General features: G+C 41.0%; 2 protein-coding genes across 2 annotated transcripts; both read right to left on the minus strand.

Annotated features, from left to right (window-relative positions):
* Nucleotides 1-1,386: 1,386 nt before the first annotated feature.
* LOC149322846 (lysozyme C, milk isozyme-like) lies at nt 1,387-5,224 on the minus strand. Its single transcript, XM_089533439.1, has 4 exons — nt 5,089-5,224; nt 4,066-4,221; nt 3,377-3,455; nt 1,387-1,597 (listed from the first exon to the last, which is right to left on the minus strand). Exons 1-4 carry the CDS (start codon nt 5,222-5,224, stop codon nt 1,387-1,389), a joined length of 582 nt encoding a protein of 193 aa, XP_089389565.1.
* Nucleotides 5,225-14,034: 8,810 nt separating this feature from the next.
* LOC149322847 (lysozyme C, milk isozyme-like) lies at nt 14,035-24,950 on the minus strand. Its single transcript, XM_089533572.1, has 4 exons — nt 24,815-24,950; nt 20,496-20,651; nt 18,390-18,468; nt 14,035-14,179 (listed from the first exon to the last, which is right to left on the minus strand). Exons 1-4 carry the CDS (start codon nt 24,948-24,950, stop codon nt 14,035-14,037), a joined length of 516 nt encoding a protein of 171 aa, XP_089389698.1.
* Nucleotides 24,951-26,456: the final 1,506 nt, after the last annotated feature.

The raw sequence follows: 26,456 nt of genomic DNA on the forward strand, positions 1-26,456 counted from the left end.
TCTATTCTAAATGTCTTCGGGGTGGAGAAGGGGAAAGAAAAACAAAAAGATGGTGAACCAAGCAGAGGAAGTTGAAAGCAAGAACCATCGCTGTGTGTGTCTGAAACCATGAATCAGCTTAAGAGCTACCGCCAACTTTTTAAAGTAACTTTTTATTTTCTTTTGAAGTTCATGGGGGAAAAAATGGAAACATAGCAGTGCCTTGGGACAAGAACTATTATCGATAACCAATTCTAAAACTATTTAAATTGCCAGAAACTGAAAGTAATAAACTGTAAGTAAACACTTATTAAGAGCAACATTTCCTAATGGTGGGAGAAAATGCTTTTAACAGCTCGGAAGTGTATGACTCACATTAAAAGAGAAGAATGAAGGAGAAATATAATGAGCTAATGGCCTATTTCCTTTAAAATCTAAATATTTGCAGAATTCATTTTTCTTTCTGTTCATTTATAAGCCTGTTGTATTAGGACACAAGAAAAGAGTAAAGTGAAGTAAAGAGTAAAGAGTAGTAAAGAAGACAAATAAAGATATATGGTAAAGCTGGATTTAAGATATCTGTATAAAAGGCTGAGTTTAAACCTAACATTTTGGATTATTAAGTACTTGCTCATATAAACACTGAACCAAGGAAGTGAATAGAGTCTGAATTGTTATGGAATCTTAATGGAAGATGAGATATGCTATATGAAGTCAATGAACAAAGAAGTTAATAAATTAATTAATGGAAATGACAGTTTTTTGTGGGATTTTTCAGGCTATGTGTCCGTGTTCTGGAAGAATTTATTCCTGACATTTCGCCTGCATCTGGGGCTGGCATCTTCAGAGATTGGTGGCATGAAGGTGTGTGGGGTATATATATTGTGTGACAGTTATTTGTACAAATATTGATTTTAAGTGAATGAATTATGAATGAATTGTGTTTGAAAGGATGAAGCTCTCAAGCCAACTGATGCTGGCACACCGGGGAACTCCCTTATACAGGGCAGCATGACAAGAGTGAAGCTTTCACTTGGGATCCTCTGGTCTCACCTACCAGACAATGAATTCAAATCCCTGCCACTGTAAGTCACACAGCACTCTCTTCAGATTGGAAGTTAAAGCTGCCAGTCACAGAACAACATCTCCTCCCCTCCTCTAATCCTTCCTTTCTGTTTGGTGTTTACATTTAGAGGCGGGATAGACAATGTGTGGCTTTTCAGATGTAAATGGGCTGCAACTGCCATCATCCTTAGTCAGCAGAAGACATGGTAAAGAATGATGTGTTCTGCAGTCCAATAACATCTACAGGGTCATAAGTTGCTCACTCTAGATGTATAGAAAGCTTGCAGGAGATTACAGATCTGTAAAAGATTGTACCAAAACAACAACAACAACAACAAAATGTTAAAAGTCTTCCTGAGAGTCTAAACATTTGGAAGACTTTGGAGCCAGCCTCCTTTGCTCTGGACTTTCCTGGATCTGACGTCTCCGGCCAGAAGCCATCTTCGCTTGAATTCCTTCCTTTTTTTGTGATGAAAGCACAGGCCTTCCAAAAAGACAACTTAGATAATAACGATTGACCATAATTCGAGTGCAGTATTTCTTATAGACTGGCCTAAAGGGGCAGGAGAGGGGAGGGAATAGTAAGATTATATTGCATGTAATTAAACAGAATTATAGATTATATTTCATATTGCAAACATCTTCCATTTCTGAAAAAGAAAAGTCATTGATGACTTTTTTGCTTTTAAATAATAAAGATGACAGTGTTTCAGCTATTTTAATTGTGTCAGTTTCAGTCAAGGCAATTTGAATTACACCACTGGGCTGCAGGAGGGCAGGGGGAGAGGGAGGAATAGGCCATCCTTCCTTGTTAGACCCATAGAAGGGACAGATAGCTGAGTGTTTTATGCCTCTGTACAGTCACCACCAGAATTTTATGGTGTTTTATTGTAATTGTAAGAATAGTTATGGAGGAAAAGCCAGCTGAATGTTTTATAACCCTCATTCTTCAGGAATTTATCAGGAATAATTCTGCTTCTTTGTGAGGGGAGACCTCAATGAAATGTCTTGCTTTCTACAGGGGAACAAAAGAGTACAGCGCGCCCGCGTCATACACGGGCGCGCCTTACACAGCTTGAGCATACGTGCTCAAGCCGCGGGGCGGAAAGGGCGGCGCGTCCCATTCAATTGAATGGGTGCATGCGCCCGTTGCGCCCCGCGTGCCGCCGCGCCGCCGTGCACAAGCCCTATTGTTTACAATGGGGCTTGAGCATAGGCGGAATTCGCCTTATGCGGAGGGATCCGGAACGGATCCCCGCGTAAGGCGAGGGCCCACTGTAATATAATTCTCCGTTCAGTTTAGGGATGGGAAGAATAAAGGGAGAAATTTACATCAGTATGCTAAAAGTGACATAAGACTGCAGCTGCCATCAGCTCAACTTAATAAAATGTCTCTAGTCACTGATGGATTCATTGGCTACAAAAACTAAAGTATTACCAGAACAGTATGCTAAAGATTGCTTTTAGCAGTCTCCTCAATGAATTCCCCAGGGCTCTTGATGATTTTCATCACTCTATGGCAGGGGTGAACAACTGGTGGAAGCTGAGAGTCTATAGGGTAGATAGTGTTTCAATCAGTTTCCTTTGAGCTTAAGGAATGTCTAAGAGTAAACATGATAATGCTTCAAAGTAGCTAACACTCAAATCTTTCTCCCTCTTTCTCACATTTGGGGAATATTATCTAAATTATGATAACGGCGTAGGTGGACCTAATCCTTTGTCACCCTGTGGAACCAATTCAGGCTGAATCCCTGGCACCTGCAAATTTTGCCAGAAATGATCTCTTGAGACAAGTGGGTCACCTTTTGGTACACCAATCAGGGTCTGGCCACAGTGTGTGTGGAGAGAGTTACAGCCTCCATTTACACTAGGATCACAATAGGAATTGGGTCTTCTGTGCTTGAGAGAGAGATAGCTGCATTTTAAATATAATGAAATTTAAATTATTTTTGTTGTAAGTTGCTTTGTTACAATGTTTCAGAAAATAAATTTTTTTTGTTACGTTACCTTATATCCAAGACAGTATAACCACAATTCTGCTATTTACAAAGTAAAGTAAAATATAATCAAATTTAATCGAAAATCCAACAAGTTAATTCTCTCTGTCTCACATGATTTTTCCTTTTAATCTTTTCACAAGAGAATGGCATCACTGGCATGTAATACACACACAGGATTATCTGTGAGGGGATGCCTCTTTTCACCCCAAAGAAATGGGGTTCAACATCAAAGCTTATCAATTTCATTTGATTTGGTTAAATAATGGTTTTTGCCCCACCTCTGTCATTATTTTGCCTTCATTCTTAGAAGTAGGGCGGCTGATGCCACTCACCAAGCTCTCATGTCCAATGTGCTTGCGACAACTTTCTTAACGCACAATGCATCATCTGTGACATCATCATCCAGAAACACTGTGAAGGAAGTTAATAGAGAACAAATCCCAAGGATATATAAAAGAAAGATAAGGAAGGGAGTGTCAATGAAAAAGAGTAAAGTGGCTTTTTTAAAAAAATATTCTTTATTGATTTATAAAAATCTTTAAAACAAAACAGTAAAAGAAAAACAGATTATATACAAAAATTCAAAGCAGTATATATAATTCAATGAGTAAAAAAACCCACCAATATTATATCCTTTCTTTTCTTCTTCCTTCTCTTGAGTTTTTCTGTTAATATGCACTAAATTATGATCACCAGATAATATAAACTATATAAAAATATTTATGAGTAAACTAAACATAATCATACTTCAAATATTAAGAAGTATCTATAGTCATAACATGATTATAAAGTCCATCTATTTTTATTGCATTATTTATTTTATATCGATTTTCATCATTTCACTTACTCCAGTCCAATCGTGGCTTTCAGTTACCATGGGGAGAGTATATTCAAATCTCTCATATCTGGAATTAGGATCAATGGCTTACTTGGCATACAATTTAATGGCTTTCTTATTTGATAATTGTTAATTGTTCTCCTCTTCAGCATCCAAAGGCAAAGACAAAAGTAAACCACTCACTATCGCAGGATATGTTGCATCTGTTTGGAGATTTATGTCTCCCATTATCACACCATTCAAGGCCACTCAGCTGGAATATCCCATAGCGTGGAATGCCTTTTGTATTCTCATAGTAAAATGTGTCAAGTTTACTTGAGTAATCAGCTGCACAGACATCTAGCAGAGAAGTAGAGAGTGACAATCAGATACACATCATAGCTTGAAAGGTTGAGTCTTAGAATCTCAAAATCCATGGGTGGCTGAGATAGTGACATCTTTGTTTTTTGTTGGCTCAGTGTACACAAACTTTGTTTCATTCACAAAACAATTAAAATATTAAATTCAATTACCTTCAAGCTATGTTTGTAAGGTGTATATGAAACATAAATGAATTTTGTGTTTAGACTTGGGTCGAATCGCCAAGGTCTCTCATATATGCACATACATGCAAATGCAGGCATTCCAAGATCTGAAAAAGTCTGAAATCCAAAATACTTTTGGTTCCAAGCATTTTCAATAAGGGAGACCTAGCCTATATTTCCTAACATCATTTCTAAAACATTGAAATAGGATTTTTTTTTTAAAAATGTACTCAAATATCAACATTAGTTTCAGTTTAAATACAATCAAAATGCTTATTTTAACCATCCACAGTCTTTAAGAACATTCATAAGTCTAAAATTGAATCTTTCTTTTTCCACCATTGTAAAAATAGCATACAGTATATACAAACAGCTAATAACTCTCCAAACATCTTTGGAGTTTCTAATGTATTTCAGATTTCTCATTGCTTTCTTTGAATCTTTCTAGTTTGATAGATACAGAATTCCTTTTTTAAAAAAAATGTTTTTTCCATATTATTTGAGAGTGGTCACCAACACCAGTGAAATATTATAACTTTTTAAAAAACTAAACAAGAAAAGATAAATATACTGAATATCACTTTGTTCAATAAAGGGCAGAGAAACCATATGCCCAACCAAAATGGATCAAGCTTCATCCTAATCATGGACAGAAATTTTGTACTTAATAGATGGTACTCACACTGTTCTGCGTAGATTCTTCTATAAGGGTCCATCCCTAGAAATTTCAGTGTGTAATAGAGGTCACAAACATCATATATTTTGGATTTATTTGTTACAATGAGCAGGTAGAAAAAGACAAGATTAACAATTTTCATTCTCTGGGAAGTGGTGCCTGCAGAGTGCCAAGAGTTTCTGTGTCCCTGGGTGTCCTACTCCAGGTTGTAAGAAGATTGCCCAGTGACCATTCTCTTAGCAAGTGTTATTTTTAAGTCGCCAGTGAGATCTTAAGAACTGACAAACTGTGATAGCAAATGGATGGCACTTTCTCAAAAGATGCTCCACATCTTTTGATTGCGGGAGGAAATGTTGAAGTTGAACACGTCACATGTGTGGATATATCCAGTTTTAATCTGCCCTGCTATGAGGAGAATGAGGGCTTTGCTCCTCCAGTAACTCTGTCCCCCCCCCCCCGAAATTTTCCTTCAGTTCCCCAAATTTCTGGCATTACACTCTCCTTTCTCTGGAATTCCAAAAACCTAAATAATCCAAAATCCAAAATTGTCTTCATGGATGGCTGAGATAGTGACACCTTTGCTTTGTGATGTATGCAAACTTTGTTTCTGCACAAAATTATTAAAATATTGTATATAAAATTAGCTTTGGACTATGCGTATAAGGTGTATATGAAATATAAATGAAATTTATGTTTAGATTTAGGAGATTATCACACACAAATGGGATAGGGACACGCTCGCTCTCCCGTCCTTCTCACGTCCATGACAATGATCATGCAAAAGCCTTTCATAATGTAACACTGATCCTGTCATTATTCTGTCTTTGAAGTGGCATTGCATTCAGGTGAACTCCTGTTAATGCATAATTTCAGGCAATGCCATTTCAATGACGGGACAATGACATGACAATGACAGGATCAGTGTGACTTCATATGAAAATATTTCACGTGATCACTGTCACTTGGACTTTCCAAACAAGATATGTATAGATAAGAGCGATATCATCTGAAAGTCCTTCCCATGATCACACAGGAAGGACGAGACAGGAATGGGGCATCATTGTAATAATCTCCTTAGATCTCACCTCCAAGATATCTTATTATGTATTTGAAAATATTCAAAAATCTGAAAAGCTCCAAAAAACAAAACGCTTCTAGTCCAAAGGATTTTGAATAAGGGAAACTCAACCTGTAATGTAAAATATCAGTTGAACATTTAAAAACACAGATTATGTATCCAGGAAAAAGGGGCACCAAGGGAATGTGAACATAGGAAATACAAAAGTCATAGGTGTGACCATTTTTCACTTTCTCACTCTCTGCAATGCTAGAAATGTGGAGAATCAAGGAAAATTTCATTTGGCCTCCTGTTAAGTAGTTATATAGTCATAAAAAGGTAAAGGCAGATGACTATCTAGTCATAACCGACTGTAGGGGGAAGTGCTCACCTCTGTTTCTAAGCCAAAGAGCCAGCATTGTTCGCTCTACTAGTCATGTGGCCAGCATGACTGTACCGAACGCTGTTACCTTCTACTTGCATTTGCATGGTTGGCAGAAGCTGGGACTAGTGAGAGGAGCTCACCCCATCACGTAGCACTCGGGCCTCAAACTGCCAAACTTCAGATCTTTCGACCATCAGAATTGGTGTCTTAACCAGCACATCCCATAGTTACATAGTCATAATTTACTTCTATCACAATTTTCTTTTACAGTTATCAAAAATTCAGTGACCAAAGGTCTCCCCCAAGCCTGCCTGACCAGCTTTCTGTCAGCCAGTATATTAAATTTCGGGGAGGCCAACTCCTGATGCAGTGTGGGTAAAAATCACCCAGCTACAGCCAAATCAATGTACACAGCAGAGTATAAAAACAAGCTATTGGTATTGGCACTGCACTGACCATTTTTCACACTTAAAAGAAACAATCACAGACAGTTGATTCATCCAAAGACCTGGAGGTTTTTATCTTCAGTTACAATAGGTACAATATAATACAGCATACATAAATACACACTCTTCTCTTACTTTCAATCAACTTCAATGTCTGTTTCATCGCTACAAACTAAAACACAGTAGCTGACAGCAATAACCTGCTGCTCCAGTAATAGCTCACAACCAACCAAACGTTCCAGTTGTCAATTCTCAACTGTCAATTGTCATCTGACATGTAACCAGTCTCCTGATCCACTAATATGGAATGTTGGCTATGAGTCATAATTCAGTCAATAAAAACATTTTTCTGTTGTTTAAAGGTATATTATACCAACACTTTCTTCCAGCAGGTGGAATGTGCTGCAACAGACATCTGCAGGTGAGCTACAGAAAGATAGCTGCATGCATCTTCGCTCATCTTTCCCTCAATAAGCACAGACGTGGCTCTGTTGGGGAGGTATGAACTGCTGAAAAGGATGGTTTTGGGAGGTAGCGCCAGGAGACAGTGCTATAGAGGTGTCTCTGGAGCTATATCTCCTGATACAGGATGTCAGCTTTCAGAGGGAGCAGAATTCTTCTTTGGTGGCATTCATTTATCCCTCCCCCAACATAGCTACATCCACGCATGTATCTACAGAAATCTGGGATATCCAAATGAGCACTGCGTTCCAAATGCCTTTTCAAAGGGTAAAATACTCTGAGAAAGTTGTGTGAGTGATATCCACACTCAGCATAGTTGTTGAGGACAAACAGCTATTTCACCTGTCATAAAACTATTACGGTTTTGGTTATTTGTGGTTAAATTAGTTTAGCAGCAGCAGCATCAACACAATGTTTACTCCACAGGTATTTGGTAAAAACAACTAGATCTGAGCTTCTGGCAAATAAACAGAATACATTGGTAGGTAAAAAGAAACTTAGGCCCTATACAGACCGGCAGAAAGTGCCGGCCTGTGGGCGGAGTCAGGGCTTAGTGTCCTCATGCTGGATGCCCTAAGCCAACCCCCAGGGTGCCATTTTGGTGAGCACTGGTACACACAGTGTGCGACATCATGACGCACTTCCGGTGCTGCATCCAAATGATGCAGCACCAAAGGGGCATCATAAAGCCATACTGCTGTGGCTATGGAGCCCCTTGGAGGAAGCAAAAAGGAGCTGCTTTTTGTTTCTTCTTTTTGCACCCTCCAGAGGCTGGATCAGGGCCATGGCATGAGGTTGCTCAGCTCTAATTTGGCCAGTAATGGGGCGTTCTGTATAGCCCCTTACTTTATTGCTACATCTAGGCTCTACAAAAAGAACTAATCAGTCGAGAAAACTATTCTTCATAGAAGAGTCCCTAGAGCTGACTCTCATGTGTGTGATAAGAAGAAAAACATCCTTAAGTAGTACAGCTTGGTTTTGCGTCCATGCTTGGTGAGAGCAGAGAGAGGGAGAGGACAGAGAACAAAGGGCCATAAACTTTATTGACTCCCAGAAAAGGGAGGGGTATGGGAAGTGACCTCTTCAGAAGCAACACTGACCAAATGACCATAGAGATATCCATCAGTGTTCCTCCATAGAAGGCACCCCCCTTCTCAAGGAAAGAAACACAGATCTACAAAATAAGCATTGGTGCTAATACTCCAACATCACCCTCTCATGCTAGAGCAAATAATTAGCACAATTTTATCCTTGATGCAGAATTCTCCCCTGTTTTTCAAAGTCCCGAAGTGTTCTTGGGTGTCAATGAAGAAATATTCCATGTGGGCAGGAGAAGAGCATGCACCAGCTATAAGCACGGGGGAGAACTGAGACATCAGCTCCCACCAAAACCACCCTTAGTGCACATGGACTGCAGGTCGATCCTGAATCTGTGTGGAAAGAAAGTTATCGTTGATCATGGGACTCCCCTCCCCTCACAACAGATTGATCCCTGACCATTCAATATGCAACAACACGGTCTCAAATTACATAGCAAATGCTGCAGGTGGGGCTGTGTGTTGTGCGTATGGCTGGGTTCACACTTCCTCCTCTCTGCTGCTGCCTCTGAGGAGTGCATTCACGGCATGTGCAACAGGGAACTCCTGATCTCATGGTGATGGGCAGCAATTATGATATTTACGTGAATTTGGTGGTTCCTGCATGATTTGAGATTTCATGGGAATCTGGAGATCTCATAAAACCTGAGGCAGCCATATATCTAGCTTTGTGCTAGCTTGGAAGCAGTAGGATAAGAGGTTCTCAGGAGGGCGCCAATTGAATGTCAAGATGTATGCCTACAATACAAGTACTTTGTAGATATGGATACCAACCTCAAAGGTTTCTCTTTTCATTTATTCTTCCCAGAAGATTGTCCGGAACACTGTTTAAAAGAAACTCTTGGGAAATGAATAACTGAGGATTTTCTTTCTAGCCCTAGGTAGCACCTAGGTATTGTTTATACAGAGACTTCTATTCTTCTCCTTTTATACATTATTCAGGGCAAATTAAATTGCTGAAAATTACAGTGCCATAACATACAACAAAAAATATAGCAAAAATAATCAGTAATGCAGCATGGCTCCGGCATAAAAGAGTTGATTCTTAGTTGCCAAAAGTCTTCCTCAGTACAGAATTTACAGGATCACAGAAGCGTAGGCTTGGAAGGTACTCCAAGGATCCTCTAAACCAAATTCCTGCCACTACAGGAATCCACAGCTGACCAAGCAAACTCAGTTTACCATCTCCAAGAAACAATTGTGTGCGTGATATCTATGTTTGCAAGTAAACAAAAGTTCAAAAGTATCTCCCTCTTGGGACCATGGTATTTTGAGTAACAGATTGGTGCTGTAGCTACAGCTAGGTGCTGTAGGCTGCATTTAGAGGAAGGAATTGAAAAACCATCTCTGAGGATTCCTTGCTTTAAAAAAATCCTGTGAAATTCATGGGGTCAGCATGAGTTGACAGGTGACCTGAAGGTGCATGCAGAACGATGTCTCTGACATGTCGCACAGCCCTTGTAATGAACTGCAATAATACATATCAGGAAAACTTTTGTGGTGTCCCTTTGCACAATGGGAGACCCTGCTGCATAATGAGACACTGTGTGAGAGACCCCAATATGCAATGGGACCCACTGTTGTGCAATGCGATCTGTGGCACTATGGTGGTTTCACTTGCACAGTAATCCCAGAGATGTGGCTATGTCTGTGTGCCCCTCTTGAGAATATGAACATTGCGCAATGGTGCAGTTCAATCTTACATAATCCTGAGAAGGTTCATCATGATCTAGCTCCCTAACAAGATGCTAGTTAAAGTGTTTCAGGAGGAAAATACAGGTTTCGATTGGGAGACTTTGGATTTTGCAGCAGGGGAAACATTAATATTTTTGAGAAATGATACCTAGTTTCTAGTTCTGACTGTCACGGTCAGTGAGGGCCTGCATTGGAACAGACCATAAACCTCTGCCTAAGTGGAACTATGCCCCCTCTCCCTTCTTATCCCCCACAACCTCCAAAATCTCATGCTGCTGCCCCCCCCCCCCCCAAATCCAGCAATTTAGTGGCTAGTTCAGGGCAGCAGAGGATTCTCTATCTGTGTCCCCATAGTAGGATACCCATCAGCTTCTGACACCTAGGAGATCCTGGAAGATGCATTTGCTGTTGTATATTCAGCTATAAGAATGTAGCCACACATTTCTCTACCACCTCTTGCTCTCCGTTGGGGAGCCCACTGGCTTGAGTCTTGTGGTACTTGGGGTCATCGCTTGAGGCAGGTATTGAATTTCTTCTTCCACAACGACCAAAAATAGAGCATACTCTAATGCTACAAGAATCACTAACAGAATGCTAGCCAGTGTGTTTAGAGACACAAAGGTATCTGATTTTCCAAGATGTATTTCGAAGTGGGTGGGATGTCTTATAATAAAAGGGAGGATTGCCAACCATTATGTACTTCAGAGCATTAATGATTGGCTACTTGTTCTTTCTTTTTCCAGACACTGATTGCAGGTGCCTTCATCTTTTTAAATATAAGAATATTGTGTTATTTCCTGAGAAATCTACTTTCATTGCCTCCCACAGGACATTCAAGTGGGATGACTTGTAATTTGTTCTCATTAAAATTAAAAAAAGAAGAAAAGAAATGAGAAAGAAATACTCATCTTTCATGTTTGACTTCTTTTAAATGAGGCGTTTAATTTTTATCTGCATGTGATTTTAATTCCAGTGGAGAACAGATTTCGGAAAGACAGAAGCAGTGTTGCTTTAGGGAGGTCAAATTCACAGCTGAATTAATCTACTTAGTATTTATGAGCCATTTTGTGGAGGTGGGAGAAATGAAATACATATTCTTGTGGATGTTGGCATCATTACCATGTATCTGTTAAATCATAATCTAATATAAAAATAAGCATAAATCTTTTCTTGCCTTTAGATCAGTACTTCTTAACCGAGGGAGATAGCAGGTGATGTCCAGAGGCTGATAGACTTTGCCTCCTAAAACCTGAGCTAGAATAGCCAAGGATCAGAGATCTTGGGAGATAAAATTCAACCATCCAACATCTGGAGCCTCTATGGCTGAGAACCATTGCTTTATTTGTATTTTTTGAATCTGTCTTGAACCCAAGAACAGAGATACCTAACATCCTGAGTATCATCTAAGGCTATGGCTGGCTGTCTGGTCTATCAATCAACTTATCTCAACTTTTTTGAGACTTCCTCTTTCCATGGTAGAGAAAACCACCATACAATATGTTACCAGAATTCCTTTAATCCATTTTTTGATATGCTACCTGACAGTGATAATCCTGAAAAAACATAATAAAATTAATTTATTTATTGGAATTAGGGACCCCACTTGTACAAAATTAAACAAAAAACCAAAGGAAGAGGAAAATGGATTCTAACTTGGTCTGGCAGGATGGCCATACTTAAATTGGTGATTTTACCTAGGACTACTTACCCTTTTCAGACTATTTCCAGAAGTATAATTTATTGAATTTTGTCTTTCTCCTCATACCTGATCTGTGACATGGACAAATGGTTACAATGTGTAAGAGGAAAGATCTTGGTTTCCTTCCTTTATAATGCAATTCAACGCCACTTTTACTGCCATGGCTCCATCCTACATTTATCATGGGATTTGTAGTTTTCTGAGACACCAGCACTCTCTGGCAGAGAAGGATGAAGACCTTGTAAAACTACACATCCTAGGATTCCTTGGGACAGAGCTACAGCATTTAAAGTGGTATCAACCTGTGTGATTACTGCAGTGTAGATACCTATGTAAATCTGTTTCAGGATAAAATGGAAATGGGGGAAGGGAGAGGATGGAATCTAGCAGCACCTTAAGATTTTTAAAATTTAGCATGAGCTTTTGTGGCTTTCACTTCACTTCTTCAGATGCATTTTCAGAGTACAGTTGACCCTTGTTATACCCTGGGGTTTGGTTTCAAGATCCCCTGTGGATAACAAAATCCGTGGATGCTCAAATCCCATTAAATATAATGACATAGCAAAATGGCGTCCCTTATAAAAAATGGAAAATCAAGGTTTGATATTTGAAATTTATACATTTTTTGAACATTTTCAAACCATGTATAAAAAATCCGTGTATAAGAAAAGCCGACGGTATAATATTCAGGCCACATATATAATTGTGCATGCAAGATCAAAGTATTACTGGTTACATAAATATCCAGATGGGCTGTAAACCATCAAAGGCCTGAGAAAGATGATACAGATCTGCCAAGAAGCTAACCTGTTCAGCTTATGGCTTCAAAGCATCACATTCTGCATATCTGAAAGCTAGTTTGGAAGGAGTGGGAGACTTTTCTGAGGAGGATTATTTTGTTATGAATGCAACTGTGATAAGAACCAGCCTATTAATATATCCTCGCTGAGATCCTATTATAGCACAGTGTACTAAAATATCTCCACAGGTGGAACTACAGTCGGCCCTTCATATACACTGATTTCTTATACATGGATTCAAGCATCCACGGTTTGAAAATGTTTTTAAAAAAGTATAAATTTCAAATATCAAACCTTAATTTTCCATTTTTTATAAAGGGCACCATTTTGCTATGTCATTATATTTAATGGGACTTGAGCATCCACATATTTTCTTATCCACAGGGGATCTTGGAGCCGAACCCCAGCGTATAATGATCAACACTGCCCCTTTGAGCCCTGGAAGCAGGCCGTGGAAGCCACACAGCGCGGCCTGTGCACGGAGCAAAAAGAGGCTTCTTTTTGTGGCATAGAAGGGGCGCCATAACTGCTGAGGTGCAGCGTTATGATGCCCCTTTTGCACAGTGCTGTTTGGGCCCTGCAAATGAGGGATGTCATTGTGGTGCACACTGTGTAAACTGGCACGGATCAAGATGGCGCCGCGGGGGAGGAAAAAGGGCTTCAAGCATGTAAACGTTCAGCCCTTCTTCACCCCTAGAACGCAGTCAGGCCATCACTAAGTATTGGTCTGTACTGCCTCACAGTCACAAGTACCTCCCAGCTGAGCACTACCAACAACCCAACAGATGCCACAACTGTTAAAGGGTAGGAGGGGAAACAACACACACAAGCAAAAATACAGAGGACAGGAAAAATAGAAAGGATTTTTAAAAAAGGACATGTTATCAGTCAGAAAATATTATTTCATTTATATCTTGCCTTTCCTCCAGTGATCTCAAAACAGAATCCATGGATATCCTCCCTCTACTTTATCCAAACAGCAACCTTGTGAAGTTGGTTAGGCTGAGATAACCTCCCAATGCATTTCACAAATCAGAGGGGATTTAACCCTTGATCACCCAGATCCCAGTCCAATATGCTTACTACTGGAAGCAGCAGGATATTCCTTCTTTAGGAGATTGGCAAACATGTATGTGGCACCCTGATAAGGAATTGTAGTCAAAAGCAAAAGCAGGAACCAGTTTGAAAAGACAAGCGAAGAGACCCCGACTCACAACTGTAGTCTTGGCCTGCTTTAATTATATGGTTTCTGAAGAAATGTAAAACACATGGTGTAAAACACATGAAAAGATGAGCAAGAAGTAATGGCCATCATTTCTTAGCCTGTATGTGTAATGGATTCTGTATTCCCTTCCTGGATAATATGTGGAACCATTTATCCCTTTGGAAGAAATATTTGCATCGAGAAGAAATATAGGCGAGAACAAAGATGTTACAGTACTTCTTGTGGTGTGGCCTAAAGGGGCAAGGAAAAGAGAACAGGTGAGTCAATGAAACTTTATGTACACACACTATTCTATTCTATTCTATTCTATTCTGTTCTATTCTTGCATGAGACACATAGCCTTCTCTCTCAGAGAGCTTGGGTGCCACAACAAACTACAAGTCCCAGAATTCCTAGCATTCGGCCATGGCCATTAAAGCAGAGCACCCTGGATTATCTCTGCAGTGTGGGCTCAGCCTAAGTTTAAAAAGTAGATGTATTCCTGGGCATTATTTCTTGAAAGGACATTTTTATACCAGATGCAGAAATTATATTGGGGTGGAGGTCCGAGTTCTTACACCACAATAAATAAATGGATTACTGTAATGTGCTCTACATAGGGCTGCCTTTGAAAAATGCTCAGAAACTTCAGTTGACCCAAAGAGCTGCAGCCAAGTTGTTAACTGGAGCTGGCTGTAGGGAGCACACAACTGACTTGTTGCAATAGCTCCATTGGCTGCCAGTCTGTTTCTGGGCACTTCAGAGTCCTGGTTTTGACATATAAAACTCTATACAGCTTGGGTTCAGGTTATTTGAAGGATTGTATCTCCCTTTATGAACCCACTAAAGTGTTGAGATCTTCAAGAGAGGACCTTCTCTCTATCCCACCACATCTCAGGCTTGTTTGTTGGGAACAAGAGAGAACGCCTTCTTGGTGGCTGCTCCCAGACTCTTGAACTCGCTTCCTAGAGCAGCCAGGATGGGCCCACCCCAGCTCTCCTTTTGGTGGCAGATAAAAACATTTTTGTTCCATCAGGCTTTTTCAAATGGAGAAGAGTTGGGCTTTAAAAGATGTTTGGATTTTAAAATTTCTAACGAGTTTTTAACATATTTTATACTTTAAAGTATGGCTGTTTTAACTTAAAATTGTTTAATCGTTTTTTAAAGGTTATATTTGTACATTTGAATGTTTTCGTATTGTTTTTAAATTGTATTGTTTTAAATTTGCTGTTCACCACCTTGAGTCCCTGTAGTGGGAGAAAGGCATGATATAATAAAGAAATAAAGAAGAGCAGTTCAATATTTTTAAGCAAAGTTTTGTCCAAAACTTTCTCCAAAACAATGCACACATGGGAAATGACATGTCAGCTAAGTCACTTGCATAAATAAACAATGTTTCCAATCTTCTAGAAGCCACTTGAAAGCTTCTTCTAAAATGCATTCAGAGATTCTTTCTTTCTTTCTTTCTTTCTTTCTTTCTTTCTTTCTTTCTTTCTTTCACAGTCTCCACTCTTCTTTGGATTTCCCTTTTGATAGCCAGACAGGGACTATAAAGTCTGCCCTTTCCTGGTCATATCTGGGCTGCGGCAACCTTACACTGCAACCCTGATCCGGCCTTTGGAGGGCGCAAAAAGGAGAAGCAAAAAGTGGTTCCTTTTTGCACCTTTCAAAGGGTGCCATAGCTGTGATGGCACAGCTCTATGGTGCCCCTTTGGTGCTGTGTCATTTGGACACAGTGCCGGAGGTGCAGAATGATGCCACGCACTGTCTGGAGTGGTGCATGGCATCATGGCACCCTGGGGGTGGAGTTAGGGCAAGCATCACCAGGACGCTGTGCCCTGACTCCACTCACAGGCCAGCCTTTTGGGCTGGTCTGTACAAGCCCTTAGAGATCCATGTTTCTTTAACATATTGGGGTCACCCACAAAGCATGGTTCCTGCTCTCTTCTTTTCTCTTTGTTTTGCTGTTCATGCATGCTTAGTAAGGGAATCTGGAGGCAGCTACTGCTTACCTTGCCTATGATAGACAAGTCCATGTGGCTAAAGTAAGATCAGCTGGAGCAGAATGCACCCCTTCCAAGCTCAAGCTTTACTGCATTGTTTACTAAAGATGCACTGATACAACCTGGCACTGAAAGGTTTTCAAGCCCTCCTTCACTATTCTCCCAAGGCTAATTCTGCTAAAAATAATCTATCTAGACAGAGGATGCTCTAAATGCCTCCCTTCTGTCCCACAAACCTCATGCAAAGGGGACGTGCATGCTCCCTCAGCCATTTAGCATCCCTGAGGGTCCAGCCATTTAGTGGCTGAGGGATAAAACAAAGCGCCTCAGCAGTATCTGGCTCAGTAGGGAAAAAGAGCATCTGTTTCCTTCCTAGACCACCAGTATATTCCCTGGGAGATATGGGAGGAAGATGGCTTCTGTTTGCTCTGGGAACTAGAGGTTCATCAAGTGCTACCCATGTGCCTAGTATCCTCCCTCAACCACTAAAGGGCCAAAGGAGCATATGCCTGACTTTTCAAGCAGGCTCTCTTGCCTGGTAGCAGGGGAGGAGTGCAGGGACAGAATGTTAAGCCCTGCACCCTGCAGTGTAGGCTCTTGGCCAAGCTTTTTCTGCAACACATTTTAAAAAAATTGTCTTGCTTATGGAGCTTAACCCATGGCTTAATAAATCAGTTTACCTCTACCCAGCTTAAATCTTAATTCGGGTGGCATCCTGATAGTATCGCAAGGTTTTTGCTGCCTAATTTGCCACCCAAATACAGCCCAGGTCCATCCCTGCTTCCAGGAGTGCTCCTCCTGGCTCTTTTTGGATCCAGTTGTTTTCTAAGGTGTTTATCACACGGTTTTGCATCTCTGATCTGATGTGACTGCGGGGCCAGTCATGCAAATTCACATGATAACATGATGCATTATCACATGCGATTCCTTTCTATCAGTTTGGATTCACTGTGGAAGCGCCATGGAAGGAGCTTCCATGGCGCTTCCACAGTGAATCCAAACTGACTCCTCACTTTGGGGAATTCGGTAAAAAGTGAATTCACAGAATTTGCATTCAAGCTCACTTCGATTTCACTCCAAATTGATCTGGTGTGGAATGCAACTTTGCTTCCGTCCCAGTACACCCCTCCCCAAACCTCCAAGGTCCCACATTTTCCATGATGCTGCGCTACAATTTTGCCCTATTTGCTTCCGGTGCTCGGAAGGGTACATTTAGATATACAGTGCGCCCGCGTCATATGTGGCTTTGAGCTTATGTGCAAAACTGTGCGGGAGCATGCGGGGTGCAAGGGGTGCTGCATCCCATTTGGATGAATGGGGCGCGCACCCGTGATGCGTGTGTGCCACTGCGCAACCGCACCACTGCATGCACGAGTCCCATTCACTTGAATGGGGCTCGAACATAGGTGGAATTCGCTTTATGCGGGGGGGTGGTGGTGGTGGTGTCCGGAATGGATCCCCCGCATAAGGCGAGGTTCCACTGTAGATGACAGGGATGAAGGGAATGAAACAGGAGACTGGAGGGAGGGATGGGAGCAAAGGAGGGGGCCACTGGAGGCTGGGGCGGAGGCTCCACATCCCAGAATTCCGTAGCCTCAAGCCAAGGACCCCACAACAAACTCCAACTCTCATAATAACAATATTAATAATAATAATTTAATATTTTTTAAAATAATAGTAATAATAATTTATTATTTTAAAATAATAATAATGATATTAATAATAATTACTTTTTAAAATAATAATAATAGTACTACTAATAATAAGTTATTAGTTTGCTGAGACACCAGAGCTCAGATGAGGAGAATGACAGGAGGATAGATGTAGATGTGGCTGAAATGGATGGGGGCTCTGACACGGAGGACCCGTTTGAATTTGGCTGCCAGGGATGAGAAAATAGAAGGGAGGAAGAAACGTGAAGCTGTCATTCACGTGAGGCTAGCATTCACGTGAAAGTGGAAGCAGGCAGTGGCCCTCTTCTTCATCCCAGAAGTGCAAAGGTTCATGATGCATTCAGAGCCCCACTGAGCATGCACAAGGGTCCCAATTTGAATAGTTGAATCCAAATAGTATGTACTGGTGTGGTAATACAATGTGCACTCACTCCACTTTGACTCAGGAATCACCACAGTTTCATTCTTCACGTGTGATCATTCATCACGTGAATTGCCTTGGATTTGAAGTCACTCTCCTTCCCCCTCGTAACGAAAGGGCTACAGTTCCAATCTTACGTGTGATAAGGGCCTAAGTTAAAAAAAATGGCCACTGGAGCACTCCTGGAAGTGGGGATGGACCTGGGCTGTATTTGGGTGGCAAATTAGGAGGGAAAAAACCTTGCGATAATATCAGGATGCCACTCGAATTAAGATTTAAGCCAGGTAGAGGTAAATCAATTTGTTAAGGCATGGAATAAGCTCCTAAATAATATTTCAGCTACTTTTTTGGATGACACTACTCACCAGGCATCTAGGTCCTCTTTTTTCTTGACCAGTTTCTTAATACATGCAACATCATCTTTGATATTATCATCTAGGAACCCTGTGGAAGATAGTAATGGAGGAATATTAAGTGGGAAGATAAATGGGACCACCCGACTTACCGGGCTGGTCCTGTTGCTGTGGGAGGAGGACAGGCCGGCTTCCATTGGGGCCCGGTGGTGGCAGGTTCCTTGCCTTGCAGCCCGCGGCCCTGCCAGGCTCCTACCTGGTGCTGGGCGTGCAGCCCCGGTAGCAAGCGGTGGCACTTTAAGTCCACGTGGTGTGGACTACAGCTCTCAGACTCCTCTGGGAGCGTGCGTGGAAGCGCTACACTGCTGGGCCACTTCCTGGCTGGTACTACATTTCCCAGCCTCCCTTGCGTGGGCGGAAGTGGCCCCGATTGTGCAATTTATGGAGCCTTGGCTCCTGATTGTTAAAACAAAATTGGTGGATGGGCCTATTTAGGCCTGGGACGCGCTGGCTTTTGGCGCCATTTTCTGCCAGCTCCCCACCCTCCCCCCTTGTTTTGTTTGTACTCTTTGTCACAACTTTCTTAGGAGGAGGTCTCCTGCGGTGGCACCATAGGTCTCAGATCTGATGGACATGGTTTTCTGTGCTGCTGAGCACTGGATTGGGAGTCCCACTGGGACCCGGGGGGGGGGGCTGAGGGCTAGTGATGTTGCCAGTGCGGGGGCAATGTCGATTCAGTGTTCCCCGGTGACATGGGGCGAAGATGCACTTATGCGCATAGCCGGCTCTTTAAGTGGCGAGCACACTTTAGGACGGTTACCCCTCTGTCATCCTGAAGCCTGGCCGTTACCAGGCATTTCGGTTCATTGACCAACGCGGGTTGGTGGATGTCAGATCCAGACCTCATGCTTTCAGGCCAACCCTCTTGTTTTCACTGTTGCTGTATTTAATAAAGTTGTGGCCTTTTCTTGCCAATTGGTTGTCCTTGTGTTATTCGCACCCCTCCCCTTCCTCAGCAACGAGCTCCATGTTGTACCCCAGGGATGGTTTCTGTCATGCTAAAGTCCACATGGACCTGGCAGATGAGTTTTGGCATTATGTTAAAACAAAATCATACTTGGCTTGGGCTAAATCCTGTTGTTTATCCCAGCATGAGTAGACCTGCTGAATTACTTAGAGAAGGTCCTCTCCCATCCAAATAGCATGTGTACTCCATAGGTCAGTGAGAAGCCACCTAAGTGATGGTGCAGTTCATTATCTTTCACTACAGATGATGCACAAACATAACCAAGGTGCCCTCCAGGTACAATCATCCTCCAGCTACAAGTTATATCTTTGTTGATTTTAGTAAGTATAAAAAAATTGGTGAGGTGGATTGAGAGAGAGAGAGAGAGAGAGAGAGAGAGAGAGAAGAAAAGAATGGCTAGAACTCATGAACACAGTTATAAATATGTAATCTAGAGTTACACATTTGTAACTGACTCATGTTCACAGTCTCTATTGTGGGGAATACACAGGGATCATAAAAGTCTTCCAGTCATGATTTGCTGAGACCAATGGAGGCCTGTTTTCCTGTCAGTTAGGCCACAGGATAATGATGCTTCCACTCCCCTCCTGATAGTGATTTCTAGTGTGAGGCGGGATTGTGACAGGGTTCCTGCTTCTGATGATCACAGCAGAGCATTGCTCATAGGAGGGGAGTAGAAATGTCAGTCTCCTGTGCCCCGTTGGACAGGACAATGGATCTTTGTTGCTTTTAGCGGTTGCTGCCCAATAAGTCAACACTGGGGGTGCTACTTAGTTGATCTAGAATCTTAGTGGTTGTTAAGTTATAATGGGAAAATGTCTCCTTCGTTTCCTTTCAAAATTGAAGGGCTGGACCTAGAATACATTGAATGAAAATAAGAATGGGAATGGCTTGGTATGAGCAAGGCAAAATGCCCTTATTGGTGACATACCCTGCCTTCAGACATCTAGGATTAGATCCTGGTTTCAGGGAAATGGCTTGGTAAGGCACAAGATGAGGTTCCCAGAACTGGCTTATGCCTTCACACTGCTCCCTGTCCAGATAAACCACTTTGCATCCCAAATAAGAAAGCAGCATAAAGTTGCACTCACTATCACAGTGAATCCTGCATTTGTTCCGTGAGGTACGCTTTCCATTTTTGCATGAATCGGTGCTTTTCAGTCGGAATATTCCATAGTAAGGAATGCCACCTGTAATATCAGAGTACTCAGTATCCATATGACTTGTGTGCATGGCAATACAGACATCTGTAAGAGAAACAAAATGCAAGAAATTAGAAATGCAGGAGAATGTTGGGTTCTTAAAATCATTTCTAGAGCAGAAATGCCAGAAAAACATTTTTAGGACTTTTTCACACGCGGACCTATGTGCTTCCATACTGAAAATGGTTAAAGTGCTGGCATCCCAGAAAAGGAAGCCCATTTGCTAATGGTTATCACACACAAGAGCACAACAAGGGGTTAAAGGCACATTACTTAGGGTCCAATGTGAATTTGGGTATCAAACGGAGGAGGACAAACCCCCATTGCTAGCTTAGAAATACCTTTTCTGCGCATGCTCCAAACTGTCATTCCCACAAGTGCATACACACCCAGATGCTCCAGGCAAGGAAGAGAAATGGGGAGGAAAAAACTCTTTGCCCCAGAAGCTGTGTCAGAGGAAGGCAGGATGAGGCTTCCCTCTGCAAACTCCATCAAACCACACACACACACACGAGAGAGAGAGAGAGAGAGAGAGAGAAAGAGAAGGGGGCTGAGTCCATAAACCTGCCTGATTCCACAGAGGGCTGAAACTCCCAAATGCCCTCCTTTTCCAGGACATGTCCTCCAGTTCTTTCTCCTGTCCAGGAGGAATGCCAAAACGTCCTCTCCCTGCCTTCTCCCAACAGCTGTTCCCTTAATTAGAGGCTGGCAAGGGGGGCGAGGGAAGCGTATGTGTATCCCTTTAAGAACAAGGCTTTCTCCTTCTCCCTGGCACAGCAAGGGACCCTGAGAAATCTGGAAACAGGAGGCATCCAGAAGCTTGGTTTTCAGAAGGCTGCCATTACATGAAGGGAGTGAATTCACAAGCAAATGGAAATGTAAATACAGTAGTTTTGTGAATTCGCTCATTTCCTGATTCACCTCACATTCTGCATGGAGTCTACAAACTTGTCCCTAATGCCCTGGATGACCTTGCATTGGCACCACTTTAACCTTCCAATTTTCCCCGTGTGAAAAAGTCCTTAGTGTAATAAAAATTCAGCCTCAATTTTATTCAAAATACTTGGAAAAAACACGAAGATGAGCGGTTAGTTGACATGTGTGGATTCCATCGTGTGGCACTCGGAGGAATGGGAATTGATCAGAATGAAAGGGAATGGAACGGGGGGAAAACATGTGTTGCCGCACGGGAGAATTCCGCCGATGCCACCGGGAGTCCCCAAACCATTCCCCAGCAGCCGATTTTGAAGGACAGTTTTGAACCATCCTTCAAAATTGGCTGCTGTGGAACGTCTGGGTAACGGTTTGGGAGTCCCGGCTGCATCGGCGGCATTCTCCCATGCAGCAACACACGTTTCCCTTCCATTCCCTTTCCTCCAAGTGCTATGTGTTAAGCTTATATATTTAGTTTTGCTGCAGCTAGTGCTTTCATATAAGGGTTCTCCTTCTTTGCTATGCAACTATTAATTCTTGATATCTGTTTCCTAGGACAAAATTGACTTATTGCATGTTATTGAAATAACTAAATACTTGCATTAAATATTTTAAATAATAATAATAATAATTGTATATGCTTTTTCTTTCAGTGATGATAAGTTACACATATTCAGCAAAGATAGCCATGACTATATTAACTAGGGTATAAGTATTTGCATAGGATAATCCAGGGATCACCTGAGTGTGTGTGTTATAAGACATACATCTTACATCTTCTCTGCATTTTCAATTCTTGTTTTCCCATTAAAGTAGCAAAATTCTTTGAAATATGACTGAGGTTCCCTGTGATTTATAGGCTATGTGACTTTGCAATGTCCGTATGCTGAAACACAGCATGCTCGAATCTGTAGTGTGTACCTGCATTAAGAATTTATCCTGCCCTTTGAAAATCATAGGACTTTTCTAGACCAATTTCATTTTAGTGTTTTTCAAAGTAGCAGTAGGAGGAGTAGGAGGAGTAGTTGCAAAAAGAAATCCAACAGGAATCCAAATTAGACCAGATTGATGGAATCTTTGAGGCATTACCAAAATGTTGACTTATTTCCATCACTCTACTTGGGACTAGCAATTGGATTTACATTAAGGTCCTTTTCCTCCTCAAATGAGCTATTTGCTTTTTGGTTTGGTATTAACTTCAATGGTATGAAGTTTACCCTTATACTGGGTAATTATTTTAACACTGTTATAATGTATAAAAAGTTCACCCATTCTCATTTTTCATGACCTGGAAGAAGAATTTTAATTTGAATTATATGTAGTGAATAATGTCTGTTCTTTTCCAGCTTCCGTGAAATTTCATCCCAATCTCTCTTTCTTCTGCCACCCATTCCTTCCCTACTTTAATTTTTCTTTTTCCTAGCTGGTAACTGCCACAATCTCCCTCCCTAAGAATTTCCCTGCTCTTGAATTTCCTCCTAGTTTTGAAGTACCCATTCTTGGTAATTCTCCCAAATGTTGTCCCTAAAGCTCTTTAGTGAGTATGTTTGATTTAGGTACAAAAATTCTTAGTGAATGGTGACTCCATCCTGGGATTTAGTTTGAGCTTTTAAGATGCTGGAACTGTTTTAGGGATAGGATTCTACCTATTCCACTTCGATAATTCTTCTGGAACAGAGACTACCATCTGGAACGTATTTACTCTCCCACTGACATGGAAGCCATCAACCACTACTTCTCATCCCTAATGCTTCTTTGGTTTATATCCTTGCCATTTCACAGAATCCCATAGTGCCTATGACAATTCTAACATTTTCTAATCCTTTAAAAGCAAAACAACAACAACAAAAAACCCTTCAAATTTTGCAGCGACTTTTTTTTTACTCTTGATAGCTGATTTATTAATTAGTAGCTAATTGCTGTTGCAATGAGTCTCTCAGTGGACTGTTTCTTGGCTTTATTACATGCTTGTAGCGACAAGGGAAAATATTTGACAGTATTCAACTATTCTAAAATATTTCAAAAATGGTAGAACAATGCATTTTAAAATCGCCTGGAAATTGATAGGTTTATGGGAAGCTTTGTCATTCGGGACATATTGTGTGTAAAATTTTGAGAATTTTGCACCAACTAAGTCCCAAACAACAAAACGTATTTGAGAACTGCTCAGTTTTTTTAGACTTCCTTGCAGCAGGATGCTAAAATTGCCCACTGTTCCCTTTGTGAACAAAATAAGTGAAGAATTACAGGTGGAATTCTCTGTCCCAGCCTCCTTTATCTGAAATGCTTGGGGCCAGGAGTGTTTTGGGTTTTTTTTTTTTTTTTTAGCTTTTTGGATTTTGGAATATTTGGAGATACATAATGAGATATCTTGGAGATTGGATCCCAGTATAAACATGAAATTCATTTATGTTTTGTACACACCTTATCTACATAGCCTGGAGGTATTTATATACGTAATTTTGTGCATGAAAGAAAGGTTGTGTACAGTGAACCATTAAAATGCAAAGGTGTCACCATCTTAGCCACCCCTGTGGATAATTTTGGATTGTGGAACATTTCAGATTTTGGAATTCCAGATAAGGGAGATTCAACTTGTACTTAGCTACATTGCAGAGGTGCTATGAAGCCGTTCTAGCAAATTGTGGAAATGCATAACAGAGCGTTGTCAAGAGTGTCTTGTGGGTGCTGGGATCTACTCTTGCTTACCAGCACTCCCTAGCCAGTGTCCCACTGTGCATTGGACTCTACCAATATGCCTCTGTGCTCCCTAGCAGCCATCCCAATGCACATTGGTCTTGATACACAATGGTCTCTGCTCTTCTACATACTATTATCATGACAATCCCTTGCTAATTATGGATATTAGAGATTGGCTAAATTCTGTTTTCCCTAGAGATAAATCCACTTATAAACGTCTAAGTCTCCAAGTGAATTTTGCCCCACATCCCTGGATCACATCATTGTTTGTCACTGATGGCTGCCTTAACATTGTCATTCTCTGCCCTGGGATTGTTATATAAGGTAGAATATCAGTAGAACTAAGCAAATAAATTATAAATAATTCCATTTTCTGAAACTGGACATGTGACATGAAAATGTTCCTCAATATCAGTAAAGATAATAAACATTTCTCAAGCAATCACTTGTATACATGGGAACAAAAATATATATAAACCACACACTCTTCCCTGAAAAGCTTACGATAAATTGGATATTAATTTAATTAATCCTCACAGTAGAAGGTAAGATATTCCATCACAAGCAGAACTCACAGTGACTTAAAGGAATTTTTCCACTGCTATCCAGTCCAAGACTTCTCAGATAGTAAAACAATTCACATAGTTCAAATATTCTGGCTTCAGCTGCTAAAACCAGTAAGCAGAATAGGGAATGGTGAAGCATCATCATTGCTGCACGCCTTTGGAGAGTGGTGTGCCCAGAGTGCAAGGGTTTTTATAGTTCATGGCTTGAGGCTGTTCACTGCTTTGCAAAAAGCATCCTTGGCTCATCAGAAAGGTCTTAGAGGTGGATTAACTCCTCTAGCGACAAGTTGGCACTTACCTATATGCTCTGCTGCAGGAACAGTTTTTTTTAAAATACCCACATCTTCCCACATCAAACGTATATCCCTCTTGGAACAGTGGGTCTTATATCTTTTTTGGGGGTCATACTTTATCTATGGACAATCTCTCCATAATACAGTAAAAGTGATTACCTTACCTGACTAAACATATTGTTCTCTTCTCCTGTGTCACCTGGCACTTGTTTGAAGTGAAACAATACCTTTAAAATATAATGTGATATTTAAAAGAGCTTTCTGGGCTACTCCTCTGGATCATGGGCTTCATAAATAAATAAATAAATAAATAAATGAAAAATAAAAAAATTAATTTATTTTTATTTCCCGCCTCTCCATGCAGATCGAGGTGGGATCACAACCAGATAAAATACAGTCACCAATACCAATAAACAATACAATTATAATCAAAAATAATAATTCCAACAAAAACCCTAACCCTCCCACAATACAATAATAAAATTAGCAGTAAAAATTTCATCTGATCGTGATCAATGGTCTGGGGCATTGAGGTGGATGGGACTATCTTACACAGGGTCATAGAGGGGAACACAGACCTCTAAAGTGGCTAAGATGTGGCTACATATTGTGGAGGGCAGGAGGACAAGCAGGGACACATTGGAAAATGGAATAGATGTGCTCATGTCAATGAGTGGAAGAACAGAGGAGGCCCTGTGGGGAGGCAGGGAGAAGCAAGGGAAAAGGGAAAACATGCACCAAGGGTGGAGTAGCAGATAACAAAAAGCCATGGATGAAGGTAGAAAAATTGAGAGAGCTGGTATGATGGTCCAGCATAAGGTGGAGAGAAAGAGCAGTGGCTGTTAGTGTTCCCCATGTCAGCAAGGCAATGAGTCCACTCCAGGTTTTATTCTGAACAATTAAAAAAGGTGCAAAAGGAGTAGGGTATATCACTTTAAAAATTCAGTATATACCCCAGGGTGGATTTACCATTCTACTGACATGGGATACCATAGTCACCACTCAGAGGAAGGGAGATTTGGGATAGGGAAAAACTGTCCAAGAAAAATGTTTCTTTTCTGTGACTGAGGTTTTGTTGGAGTACAAAATTGTTTGTTCATGGTATATTTTATTTTCTTATTTCCTTTAGGGCTCAGACACCACTTCACATTACCTCAGGTTTGTGGGAAAGTTTCTAATCCCACAGCCTCATCAGTTTGCCTTTTTGAAATACATGTTCTGTGACCCATCATGCCCACCCATTATGCATTTCCCCGATGGCATCCATTTTGTGATGGCAGCCACAACATTTTCTCAATAATTCAAATGTGCCACAAAATTAATTATTTCATTAGAGAATGTTACATTCGAAGAATGCG

This window comes from Sceloporus occidentalis, unplaced genomic scaffold (assembly GCF_023333645.1).
Source record: "Sceloporus occidentalis isolate IW3139 unplaced genomic scaffold, rSceOcc1.0.p SCAF_1, whole genome shotgun sequence".
Taxonomy (NCBI): domain Eukaryota; kingdom Metazoa; phylum Chordata; class Lepidosauria; order Squamata; family Phrynosomatidae; genus Sceloporus; species Sceloporus occidentalis.

Bases quoted from the DNA above. Each gene is read 5' to 3' on its own strand.
- LOC149322847 (XM_089533572.1), bottom strand. From the start codon at position 24,950: ATGATGATGCTTCACCATTCCCTATTCTGCTTACTGGTTTTAGCAGCT. The intron at 20,652-24,814 runs GTGAGTTCTGCT...TTTCTCTTACAG, and splicing joins AAAAATTCCTTTAAGTCACT to ATGTCTGTATTGCCATGCAC. The intron at 14,180-18,389 runs GTGAGTAGTGTC...TTGCCCCTTTAG, and splicing joins AAAGAGGACCTAGATGCCTG to GCCACACCACAAGAAGTACT.
- LOC149322846 (XM_089533439.1), bottom strand. From the start codon at position 5,224: ATGAAAATTGTTAATCTTGTCTTTTTCTACCTGCTCATTGTAACAAAT. The intron at 4,222-5,088 runs GTGAGTACCATC...CTTCTCTGCTAG, and splicing joins AAGAATCTACGCAGAACAGT to ATGTCTGTGCAGCTGATTAC. The intron at 1,598-3,376 runs GTGAGTGGCATC...CTGCCCCTTTAG, and splicing joins ACATTGGACATGAGAGCTTG to GCCAGTCTATAAGAAATACT.